This window comes from Panthera pardus, unplaced genomic scaffold (assembly GCF_024362965.1).
Source record: "Panthera pardus isolate Hobbes unplaced genomic scaffold, ASM2436296v1 HiC_scaffold_13, whole genome shotgun sequence".
Lineage (NCBI taxonomy): Eukaryota > Metazoa > Chordata > Mammalia > Carnivora > Felidae > Panthera > Panthera pardus.
Window position 1 is genome coordinate 80,352,213 of NW_026526688.1, and position 13,331 is coordinate 80,365,543.

A 13,331-nucleotide genomic window follows, 5' to 3' on the forward strand; every position below is an offset into this window, starting at 1 on the left:
GGCCATCAGATGCCTACTTTTAGGCATCTTTTGCTGAGAGAAATGGAAATCTCTAGTTTTAAAGGTACTATGAAACAAGTTCTCTTGCTTGTAGTTGAATGCATTCCAAACCTATGGGGTTGTATACATGTGTCCATCTCTCACGCATTCAATCCATCCTTTTCTGTCAGATTTGGAAACATGCTGACCTGACTCCTTTGATAGCTCCCTAAGGCTTCTTATTCTCAGCGTTATAGTTGTGTCCTCCTTCAGCCCCCAGTGGGCAGCCATACAAGAACATTTTAGCACACATTCCCTCGTTGTGGCCAGTGACATTGTGACAGATACACCAGCCCTCTATTTCCATTAACTGTTGTGTCATACATGGAGCCCACTAGATGACTATGGCATTTCACCCATACCATTCAGGAGCTATGGGAAATTATAGTGGCTGGTTCTGAGAAATCCAATACAGTGACTTTTGGTATACCTTGTGTGGGGCAGGTAGAAGGAAGGGAGAGAGAGGACATGGCCTTTGCAGCATTTCACTGCTCCTTCTTCATACTATCTTCCTTTGTCTTGACAAGAGGGCAGAAACAAACAAAAATCTGTTACTTCTTTTCTCTTCCCTATGTTATACGTTTTTGGTCTCCTACAACATGGGGGCCTTTGACCTTGTGGCCTAGGAATGTGGCTTCCTTATTCTCTTTATGATGAGTCCTATTAAACAGGTGCTGTGTATCTATCTGGATGCCAGAGCGGGGAGGATAACAGCTCAGCTGGAACACTCCTTCCGGGTGATTTTTCTAAACTGTAATCTCATGTAGTCATTTCTCTAACTGGGACCCTTCAATGGCTCTAACTCACTCCTCGCTTGGAGTCCACACTTCTTACCATGGCTTTGAGGTCCTGTCTTTTCTTTAAAAGCTACTCTCTCACCACTCCTCTCTTCACCTTTCTTTATACCTAAGTTATACCTTACTTATACTTAGTAAGAAATTCTTGGTGGATGGCATATGGGCTGTTTTTTTCTTTTTGCTTTTGTTTTTTTAATTCTTTAGATGAATCTACTGCATATCCAGGAGTTGAGAACCAGTAGTGCAGGACTTTACATGTATCTGAGCATCTTCACATACATAATCTTTTTTTTTTTTTTTTACAAGTGGGGGAGGGGCAGAGAGAGAGGGAGACACAGAATCTGTAGCAGGCTCCAGGCTCTGAGCTGTCAGCACAGAGCCTGACACGGAGCTTGAACTCACAAACCGCGAGATCATGACCTGAGCCAAAGTCAGACGGTCCACCAGCTGAGCCACACAGGCACCCCTACATAATTTAATTTTGTTCTTAGAAGAATCCTGTGATATAGGTACGGCATAGATTGATACACACATTTTACAAACAAGATGAAATGAGGTACACGGAGCGGTAGAACTGGGCCCAACCTTGAGTAATTTGACTAATTCGAGGCTGTCTCCACTCCACCCTGAAATTTTTATTACTAGTAATATCACATTGTGTCAGTTGTTCTAAATATTTAACTGGCTCCTAATTTTTAAAAAATGTAATGTAATATAATTAGTAGCTATATGATTTGGCCTCTGATTGCTCATTAAGTGGAATAAAAGCTGCCACACAGCTGTTGTCCCATAACTCTGTTTATTTCCTGTATTACACTTTTCATCATCTGAAATGATTTATTATTTCCTATATACTTGTTGGTTGTGTTCTGCCACTAGAGTACAAACTTCACAAGGAGATTGAACCCATTTGGTCTAGAACAGTGCCTTCTAGGGGCGCCTGGGTGGCGCAGTCGGTTAAGCGTCCGACTTCAGCCAGGTCACGATCTCGCGGTCAGTGAGTTCGAGCCCCGCGTCAGGCTCTGGGCTGATGGCTCGGAGCCTGGAGCCTGTTTCCGATTCTGCGTCTCCCTCTCTCTCTGCCCCTCCCCCATTCATGCTCTGTCTCTCTCTGTCCCAAAAATAAAATTAAAAACGTTGAAAAAAAAAAAATTAAAAAAAAAAAAAAAAAAAAAAGAACAGTGCCTTCTACCTAGAAAATTTAATAGCTATCTGTTAAATAAATTGAGTATTCATTTGTCACTTTATCTCCTTGTATATGATTTATCACTAAATTAGAAGTGAATTATTAATCTAAAAAATCATTAACTTAATCCTAACTGAAAATATTTTTAAATGTATTTATTAATAGATTTTAATAAACATTTTCTAACCAAACATCCAAGCATGAGTGAATGAACGAATGAAGGAACTTCCATAACTTATAATGAAGCCACATAATATAGAGTGCCTTTTTGACATTAAATGGCATATTTAATTTTTGCTTGGCATGTTGAATTTTTTGTTTTGTTTTACTGGGAGGCTAGTATATCAAGTACTTTTGGATCTTGCAATTGCTACAGTCTGCATGTGTTCCCCCAAATTCATATGTTGAAATCCTAACTCCCAAAGGTGATGGTGTTAGTAATTGAGGTCTTTGGGAGGTGCTTAGGTCATGAAGGCTCTGCCCTCATGAATGGGATTAGTGCCTTATTAAAAAAAAAAAAAAGAAAGAAAGAAAAAGTCTCCAGAGAGATCCCTAACCCTTCCACTATGTAAGGACACAGTGAGAAGGCACCAACCATGAACAAGGAAGAGGGCCCTCACCAGGAGGCAACCATGCTGGTGACTTGATCTTGAAATTCCAGCCTCTAGAACTGTGAGCAATATATTTCTGTTGTTTATAAGCTACTCAGTCACTAGTATTTTGTTCTAGCAGCCAGCATGGACTGACATCAGTCAACTAGTTTATTTGTCCCTATCAAACAGAGCTCAGCTCTGGAACTGCTATATTTATAATGTAATTTTATTAAAATTACTACATTTGGGTAGCTCCTGGCATCTTTCATTAAACTGAAGTTGTTCAATTATAAGCGTGTGAGGCAAAGATAGTTTTCACCTTTCACTGAGGGGGAAAAAAAAAGGCAGCACAATTCAACCTTTAATCTTTAGAGACGAAAAACACTGCATGGATTTAAAGGATTAAAATCACGTTCTGAGTGTTGGGTTTCTTCTTCCCAGTTACCGGAACTCGTACAAGAAGAACATTTGTGTGGACATGCTGCGAGACGGTTATCACAAGTCCTTTACTGAGCTCTTCGCCCTGATGGAGAAGTGGGATGCCCTGCAGGAGGCTGCAAGAGTTAGGTCCCTTTTCTGGTTGCAGAGACCCCTGGAGGAGCAGCCTGATAAGCTGGGTCACTTCTACCACCACCTGACCAGGGCTGAGGCGGCTGAACGGAAAGGTGAGTGGAGGGACTGTGGGCAGCAGTACTGTGGGCAGCAGTGCTGCAGGAGCTGGAGCAGTGAGCCCGAGGGAGGATTGCAGAGTGTTTCATGTCTGAATTGAGACCATTAAGACACCTTAGCACAGTGCATTCTAGACATCTAAGCATCTTTATGGAATACATGATAGGGGAACGCTGAATCACAAGCTGCCCAGACACAGGGGCATCCTGCTGATGTCATTTCAAGCAGGAAAGACAATGCATGCATCGCACCTAATAACACCGCCACAATGTTCCAATGTATTAAAATCTTTTGTATCATGAATTACAAATATTTCCATGGTTTTTAAAATATATAATCTGAATAGAGACTTTTACTAAGAGTTTCATTCTTTCAAAGAGTATTATAACTTGAAAATTTGTATTGATTTTCTATTATTTATATAATAGAATTTGAAGATCTTACCAACAAGTCCTACAGATTTCAATCTGAGAATTTTTATTAGTGAATAGTAGGAAGATATGAAAAGCCTGCAATTCACAATTATAAATAAAATTGTTAATTTTATATTTTCCATCACATCATTTGTAGTAAATTCCTTTTCTTGTATCTGAAAATTTTCCCAAAAGTCAATGTTTCATCTAGTGAATAAAATATTTTGATCTCCACTGTAATTATACTCATATTGTTGTCATGAGCCTTTCCTAGTTACATATTAGGAATTGGTCATTTTATATAATCAAAGAAAGGAAATCCTAGATCCTAGAAGTCAGCATATAAATTTGGTGATCTAAATTATTTTTTTCTTCAACTTCTTGTGGGAAAATAGCATAGGACTGAAAGAGAGAAGCTCAGGCCCCAACAATGCCTATATTTTACTTCAGGCCTTTTTATGAGAAAATACAGTATTAGAGGGACACCTGGGTGGCTCAGTCAGTTAAGCATCTGTCTTCAGCTCAGGTCATAATCTCAAAGTTCATGAATTTGAGTCCTGCATTGGGCTCTGTGCTAACAGTTCAGAGCCTGGAGCCTGCTTTGGATTCTGTGTTTCCCTGTTTCTATGCCCCTCCCCAGCTCCTGCTCTGTCTCTGTCTCTATCTCTGTCTCTCTCTCTCTCTCTCTCTCTCTCTCAAAAATAAACATTGAAAAAATTATTTAAAGAAAGTTGAGTATTACACAACTTTCCACAACTGTACCAATGACAGTGGGGAAAATTAATGGGGGCATGGTAACAGTATTAGAGGGATAGCAGAAGTCTTTCAACCTCTACAGTGGAGTTAATACATGTTTCCTATCAAGTTGTGACCTGACTTACCAATATGAGATACACGAAAATTTTAACAAGTGAATGTGTGTGTGTGTGTGTGTGTGAGTGTGAATGTGCATGTGTGTGCGTGTGAATGTGTGTGTGTGTTTGTATGTGTGTGTGAGTACAGGAGGCAGATATTGGTATTCTGAAAAATACTTAGCTGCAGGATTAACTTTTTAATTTTTTTTTAAGTTTCTTTGAGAGTGAGTGCAAGCAGGGGAGGAGCAGAGAGAGAGAGAGAATCTTAAGCAGGCTCTGCATTGTCAGTGCAAAGCCCTTTGCAGGGCTGGAACCCACAAACCATGAGATCATGACCTGAGCCAAAATCAAGAGCCAGATATTTAACTGACTGAGCCACTCAGATGCCCCACAGGATTCACTTTAAAAATAGAATCCTCTGGTGAATTTTAAAATATGACATCTAATTTCTCAAGAAATTAACTATTATAAATAAAAAATGCTTTGTAAAAAACTTACATTCTCGTTTCAGCTCCAAATTCTGAAGTGATATTTGCACTGAAAATAGAATTGAGCAAGATAAAAATTTCCCATTAGTCGTTTTTTCAAGTTGAATTCATCACATTCGCTAAGTGTTTTAAATAGAGGCTTTCATCTGAGTAGCATAAATATGAGCCCCATACATCACTTGTTATAAAAAAGTGTCATAATTATGAGAAACTTGTCATAAAGCATTTTGTAATTATAAAGAAACTAAAATGCTAAGTAGTCTATTTTAATGTAGAAAACATTAATTTACAATTTTTTATTAAATAAAAGTAAACATTTAAAGAAAACTGTTTCTTGGGGTGCCTGGGTGGCTCAGTTGGTTGAGCATCTGGCTCTTGATTTAGGCTCAGGTCAGGATCTCACCTTTCGTGGGTTCAAGCCCCAGAGCCAACTCTGCACTGACAGTATGGAGCATGCTTGGGATTCTCTCTCTTTCCCTCTATCTCTCCCCACACCCTCAAAGTAAATAAATAAACCTAAAAAAAAAAAAAAAAAACTTTCTCCAATCCCAAAAATTAACAAAGTCCAAACTTTATAGTAATCAATACCTTATACACATGATATTAGTAAAGAAAAGAAATATTTTCTTTACTGGTTGGTTTTATCATATATTCATAGCAACTAAGCTGTATTTGTTAAAGAAATAAAATTACCTCTTGCTCAGGTTATCTTGTTCAAAAATGCAGTGGCTTTTGCCTGGTTGAAATATAGAAAATTAAGATTACAGCAAAGAATATTGTTGGAAATACCTCAGTTGAAGGTGTTGTGAATATTTGTATACTTTAAAAAAATTGTGTTAATTACTTTCATCTTTACTATATAAGCTTTATCGAGGAAAAAATGTGATACAAGTTAAGAACATCCCAGAAAATGGGAAAGGGGATATACTCATTCACTCTTATTAATTTGAATTAATCTTAAATCTTAAAACATGCACACATGCAAACACACACACACTTAATCTAGAATGTAAAAATTTGTTAATGGTGTCTCAGGATTCCATCTTATATGGTCATAAGACATATATGGAATCTGAAACAATTATCCTGAAGTAGCATTATCTCTGAGCATTCTCATTGCTTCTCATTGGAAAGACTATCACTCTAGGGCCACAATGAAGTTCATTTAATCAAAGCTATAGCACTAATAATAGTCATCTTGGGCCAGTTCTGTCTCTTGAGACTTACAGAACAGGAACCTAGAGTTATTTAAATTATTCTGCAAAACACCACTTGCTGGTTTATAGCAAAAAGTGTTTAAAGTAAGCTAGTCATTTCTTTTTGGATTATTTTCCATTTGTTAAAGTGTTTTTATTTTTTGTCCCTAATAACATTTCTTATATTACCCATTATTGTAAATCATCTCTGTACCATCTATAATGTTATGATTAGGGCCTTGTGCCCCATGGGGCTGGAGAAGAGATGGCAATAATGGTAATGGGCAACTGAATCAATAGATAATTCAAACATTACTTACACTTGACTTTAAATTATTGTTAAGGGTTAAGCAGCAATTTTTTTCTAATAACTTTTATTTAAGATACCCAAATATGTTCTATACAAGCAGAGTCCGACAGGATGTTTACAGGTTTTATGTAAAGCAAAACAAAAATAATTATCTGATGAAATAAGTTTGAGAAACACCGGATGAATTAACGTTGACATTAAGGAGGCTGATTTATTGCAGGACTTACCAGAGCCTTTAATATGCTGATGTATACCGTGTGGTTCACTAAAAGAGGGAAATTAGCAACTGTATTTTCCACATTTATTTCATCATGGAATCTCCTTCTTAGATAGCACAGTGAATACTTGTCTAAATAATAAACCAACAGTAAAAATGTTTTTCATGTTATAAATGTCTACTGACAATTCAAATAAGCAGTCTACAAGCAAGGAGATAGGCTGCTTAGAATGTAAAGGGTACAGCCCATATATTTGGATTGTCCAAAGACTCAAAACTTGAATATATCCCTTTATACTTAATACTATGAAAAATATTGCATTTTTAATAGAAAAATAGTTTAACTGACAGTGATCTTTATTTTTTTTTAAATTTTTTAAATGTTTATTTTTGAGAGACACACACACACACAGAGTATGAGTGGGCGAGGGGCAGAGAGAGAGAGGGAGACACAGAATCAGAAGCAGGATCCAGGCTCTGAGCTGTCAACACAGAGCCTGATGCACACTGGAACTTACCAACCTCAAGATCAGACCTGAGCTAAAGCTGGCCACTTAAAATGACTGAGCCACCCAGAGGCCCCTGACAAGTGTCTTTAAATATGGAATCTTGATAGCTTATATAACTCATTCTAAAAAGAAAAAAGAAAAAAAAAAGTATGAAATTTTGGAAATGTTTTTCTATTGAGGTGTGATTACTGAAAAACAAATTATTTTGGGATCATTTTTTTTTCATGAAAGCTCTTTATAGAACTTTTTAAAAATGGAAGATATGGAACGCTTTATAGACTTTATAAAATAACTCTTTAATCACTAAAGATGACAAAGAATATAAAATATTATAGGTGCCCCCTGGGTGGCTCGGTCGGTTGGTTAAGCGGCTGACTTCGGCCCAGGTCATGATCTCACGGTCGGTGAGTTCCAGACCCTGGTCGGGGTCTGTGCTGACAGCTCAGAGCCTGGAGCCTGACTTGGATTCTGTGTACCCCCCGCCCCTCCCCCACTTGTGCTCTGTCTTGCTCTGTCTCTCAAAAATAAATAAATGTTAAATAAATAAATAAATAAATAAATAAATAAATAAATAAATAAAATATTATAAAACAGACTTTAGTGCTTTGTTCACATTAGGTAGAAGGTTCACAATGCAAAGACAAAACATAAGAGAAGTCAGTTCTGCGATGAGAGTTTTTGTTTTTGTTTTTTAATTTATTTATTTATTTTGAGAGAGAGAGGGCAATAGAGCACGCAAGGGAGGGCAGAGAGAGGGAGAGAAAATCCCAAGCAGGCTCTGTGCTGTTTTCAACGAAAAGGGTATTTCAATTTCTAATATATTCTTTTAGTTTTTTTATTATTTTTTAATGTTTTAATTTTTTAATGTTTATTTTGGAGAGAGAGAGACAGAGTTTGGGGGGGGGGGTCACAGAGAGAGAGGGAGACACAGAAACCAAAGCAGGCTCCAGGCTCTGAGCTGTCAGCACAGAGCAGACAGCAGCCTCAACCCCACAGACCGGGAGATCATGATCTGAGCCGAAATCCCACACCTGACCGGTAGAGCCACCCAGGCACCCCTATTTTTTTATTTTGAAGAGAGAGAGGGCGTGAGTGAGTGAGGAGCAGAGAGAGAGGGAGAGAAAGAGAATCCCACGCAGGCTCCACACTTTCAGTGCTGAGCTCACCCAGGCAGGGCCTGAGTTAAGGATGTGGGGCTGGAACTCACCAACAGTGAGATCATGACCCGGCCGCTGAGGTTGGATGCTTAACTTCCTGGGCTACGCAGGTGCCCCTTTCTAACATCTTCTAAGTTTTCAAAAAGGTTTTTGTTGTATTTTTGGAGTACACATCTTCGATGTAACTATTTTAGTGGTTAAAATACATGAACTTAAGTTTGCATTTCCATTTTTAAAATAGCTAATCATGCTTTTAAGGAAAAATAAAAAATAAATGTCACTAACTTGGTTTAACATTTGAAGGGGCAAGCCGTGAGACATTTTTCTAATGCAGTGTATGTTTTTGTTTGAAGAATACTTTGAAGATGTCTATAACAACTTGTATGCACTGGCCTGTTACTTCAGTAATTCTGAAGACAAATGGGTAAGGAACCACTTCTATGAACGATGTTTTAAGATAGCTCAACGGATCAAAATTGACGGTGGGAAGAAAGAAGCCGAGGCGCATGCGCACATGGGACTTCTCTTCGAGGAAGAGGGTGAGTGGTCATTTGTCAGGCTGTCCTGGGTGCTTTGGAGGATTCAGAGTCCAGGCAACCAGATAGCACGTGGGGATTGAGAAAAAGACCTGAGGCGTTAGTAGAAGCATGTAAGTTATTGAGATTAGAAAACAAAAGTGTGTGACTTATGGATTCACCTTAAGTATTCCTTGCAGTCATACTCCACCCAAGCGCTCAGGCTAGGGTTCCCAGCAGCAGCAGCACCGAGAAAAAGCATCCTCCCGTATCCATCCACATATATCCGTCAGTGCCACTTGCTGTATGGTTTTGAATTTCTTACCATTCTTAAGTCCTCTATTCATTTTAACTTGATTTCTCCTGTATGAAAATGGGAATAAAGGAAGGCGTGCTTCGTGATTTTCCTAATGCCACACGTCCCCTACAAAGGGGACCAAAAAAATACCTCTATAATTTAGATATTGCCCCATTGTGATTTTATAACAACTTCTGAAGGAAAAGTCCTTTAAAAGTAACTTCATACTTACTGATGTTATCTTAAGACAAGACTGAAACAACAAAAATCATCTAAACATATTTTGTATGATGGCTTACTAAAGGATGCAAATAGAAATTTAAGAATTAAAATTATGGAGAGGACCAGGAAGATGGCGGCATAGGAGGACGCTGGGCTCACCGCGCGTCCTGCTGATCACTTAGATTCCACCTACACCTGCCTAAAGAACCCAGAAAACCGCCAGAGGATTAGCAGAACGGAGTCTCCGGAGCCAAGCGCAGACGACAGGCCCACGGAAGAGGGTAGGAAGGGCGGCGAGGCTGTGCGCACTCCACGGACTGGCGGGAGGGAGCCGGGGCGGAGGGGCGGCTCGCCGGCCAAGCGGAGCCCCCGAGTCTGGCTGGCAAAAGCGGAGGGGCCTGACGGACTGTGTTCCGACAGCAAGCGCGACTTAGCGTCTGGGAGGTCAGAAGTTAACAGCTCTGCTCGGAAAGCGGGAAGGCTGGAGGACAAAGGGAGGGAGAGCTGCTGAGCCCCCTGACGACAGAACTCAGTTTGGTGGGGAACAAAGGCGCCAGCGCCATCTCCCCCGCCCATCCCCCAGCCAAAATCCCAAAGGGAACCAGTTCCTGCCAGGGAACTTGCTCGCTCCGCAAACACCCAACTCTGTGCTTCTGCGGAGCCAAACCTCCGGCATCGGATCTGACTCCCTCCCGCTGCCACAGGGCCCCTCCTGAAGTGGATCACCTAAGGAGAAGCGAGCTAAGCCTGCCCCTCCAGCCCCCGTGCACCTTGCCTACCCACCCCAGCTAATACGCCAGATCCCCAGCACCACAAGCCTGGCAGTGTGCGAGTAGCCCAGACGGGCCACGCCACCCCACAGTGAATCCCGCCCCTAGGAGAGTGGAAGAGAAGGCACACACCAGTCTGACTGTGTCCCCAGCGGTGGGCTGGGGGCAGACATCAGGTCGGACTGCGGCCCCGCCCACCAACTCCAGTTATACACCACAGCACAGGGGAAGTGCCCTGCAGGTCCTCACCACTCCAGGAACTATCCAAAATGACCAAACGGAAGAATTCCCCTCAGAAGAATCTCCAGGAAATAACAACAGCTAATGAACTGATCAAAAAGGATTTAAATAATATAACAGAAAGTGAATTTAGAATAATAGTCATAAAATTAATCGCTGGGCTTGAAAACAGTATACAGGACAGCAGAGAATCTCTTGCCACAGAGATCAAGGGACTAAGGAACAGTCACAAGGAGGTGAAAAACGCTTTAAATGAAATGCAAAACAAAATGGAAACCACAACGGCTCGGCTTGAAGAGGCAGAGGAGAGAATAGGTGAACTAGAAGATAAAGTTATGGAGAAAGAGGAAGCTGAAAGAAAGAGAGATAAAAAAATTCAGGACTATGAGGGGAAAATTAGAGAACTAAGTGATACACTAAAAAGAAATAATATACGCATAATTGGTATCCCAGAGGAGGAAGAGAGAGGGAAAGGTGCTGAAGGGGTACTTGAAGAAATTATAGCTGAGAACTTCCCTGAACTGGGGAAGGAAAAAGGCATTGAAATCCAAGAGGCACAGAGAACTCCCTTCAGACGTAACTTGAATCGATCTTCTGCACGATATATCATAGTGAAACTGGCAAAATACAAGGATAAAGAGAAAATTCTGAAAGCAGCAAGGGATAAACGTGCCCTCACATATAAAGGGAGAACTATAAGACTCGTGACTGATCTCTCTTTTGAAACTTGGCAGGCCAGAAAGGCTTGGCACGATATCTACAGTGTGCTAAACAGAAAAAATATGCAGCCGAGAATCCTTTATCCAGCAAGTCTGTCATTTAGAATAGAAGGAGAGATAAAGGTCTTCTCAAACAAACAAAAACTGAAGGAATTTGTCACCACTAAACCAGCCCTACAAGAGATCCTAAGGGGGATCCTGTGAGACAAAGTACCAGAGACATCGCTACAAGCATAAAACATACAGACATCAGAATGACTCTAAACCCATATCTTTCTATAATAACACTGAATGTAAATGGATTAAATGCGCCAACTAAAAGACATAGGGTATCAGAATGGATAAAAAAACAAGACCCATCTATTTGCTGTCTACAAGAGACTCATTTTAGATCTGAGGACACCTTTAGATTGAGAGTGAGGGGATGGAGAACTATCTATCATGCTCCTGGAAGCCAAAAGAAAGCTGGAGTAGCCATACTTATATCAGACAAACTAGACTTTAAATTAAAGGCTGTAACAAGAGATGAAGAAGGGCATTATATAATAATCACAGGGTCTATCCATCAGGAAGAGCTAACTATTATAAATGTCTATGTGCCAAATACCAGAGCCCCCACATATATAAAACAATTACTCATAAACATAAGCAACCTTATGGATAAGAATGTGGTCATTGCAGGGGACTTTAACACCCCACTTACAGAAATGGATAGATCATCTAGACACACAGTCAATAAAGAAACAAGGGCCCTGAATGATACATTGGATTAGATGGACTTGACAGATATATTTAGAACTCTGCATCCCAAAGCAACAGAATATACTTTCTTCTCGAGTGCACATGGAACATTCTCCAAGATAGATCATATACTGGGTCACAAAACAGCCCTTCATAAGTTTACAAGAATTGAAATTATACCATGCATACTTTCAGACCACAATGCTATGAAGCTTGAAATCAACCACAGGAAAAAGTCTGGAAAACCTCCAAAAGCGTGGAGGTTAAAGAACACCCTACTAACGAATGAGTGGGTCAACCAGGCAATTAGAGAAGAAATTAAAAAATATATGGAAACAAACGAAAATGAAAATACAACAATCCAGACGCTTTGGGACGCAGCGAAGGCAGTCCTGAGAGGAAAATACATTGCAATCCAGGCCTATCTCAAGAAACAAGAAAAATCCCAAATACAAAATCTAACAGCACACCTAAAGGAAATAGAAGCAGAACAGCAAAGGCAGCCTAAACCCAGCAGAAGAAGAGAAATAATAAAGATCAGAGCAGAAATAAACAATATAGAATCTAAAAAAACTGTAGAGCAGATCAACGAAACCAAGAGTTGGTTTTTTGAAAAAATAAACAAAATTGACAAACCTCTAGCCAGGCTTCTCAAAAAGAAAAGGGAGATGACCCAAATAGATAAAATCATGAATGAAAATGGAATGATTACAACCAATCCCTCAGAGATACAAACAATTATCAGGGAATACTATGAAAAATTATATGCCAACAAATTGGACAACCTGGAAGAAATGGACAAATTCCTAAACACCCACACTCTTCCAAAACTCAATCAGGAGGAAATAGAAAGCTTGAACAGACCCATAACCAGCGAAGAAATTGAATCGGTTATCAAAAATCTCCCAACAAATAAGAGTCCAGGACCAGATGGCTTCCCAGGGGAGTTCTACCAGACGTTTAAAGCAGAGATAATACCTATCCTTCTCAAGCTATTCCAAGAAATAGAAAGGGAAGGAAAACTTCCAGACTCATTCTATGAAGCCAGTATTACTTTGATTCCTAAACCAGACAGAGACCCAGTAAAAAAAGAGAACTACAGGCCAATATCTCTGATGAATATGGATGCAAAAATTCTCAATAAGATACTAGCAAATCGAATTCAACGGCATATAAAAAGAATTATTCACCATGATCAAGTGGGATTCATTCCTGGGATGCAGGGCTGGTTCAACATTCGCAAATCGATCAACGTGATACATCACATTAACAAAAAAAAAGAGAAGAACCATATGATCTTGTCAATCGATGCAGAAAAGGCCTTTGACAAAATCCAGCACCCTTTCTTAATAAAAACCCTTGAGAAAGTCGGGATAGAAGGAACATACTTAAAGATCA

General features: G+C 39.8%; 1 protein-coding gene across 7 annotated transcripts in view; it reads left to right on the plus strand.

Moving 5' to 3' along the window:
• The window catches only part of TTC29 (tetratricopeptide repeat domain 29), a 674,033-nt gene that overhangs the window by 470,011 nt on the left and 190,691 nt on the right, over nt 1-13,331 (plus strand). For all 7 annotated transcript variants that reach the window (XM_053901209.1, XM_053901212.1, XM_053901211.1 and 4 more), the window contains 2 exons: nt 3,057-3,280; nt 8,782-8,967. In XM_053901209.1, the coding sequence (XP_053757184.1) occupies nt 3,057-3,280; nt 8,782-8,967 (410 nt within the window). The remainder of the gene's footprint in view (nt 1-3,056; nt 3,281-8,781; nt 8,968-13,331) is intronic.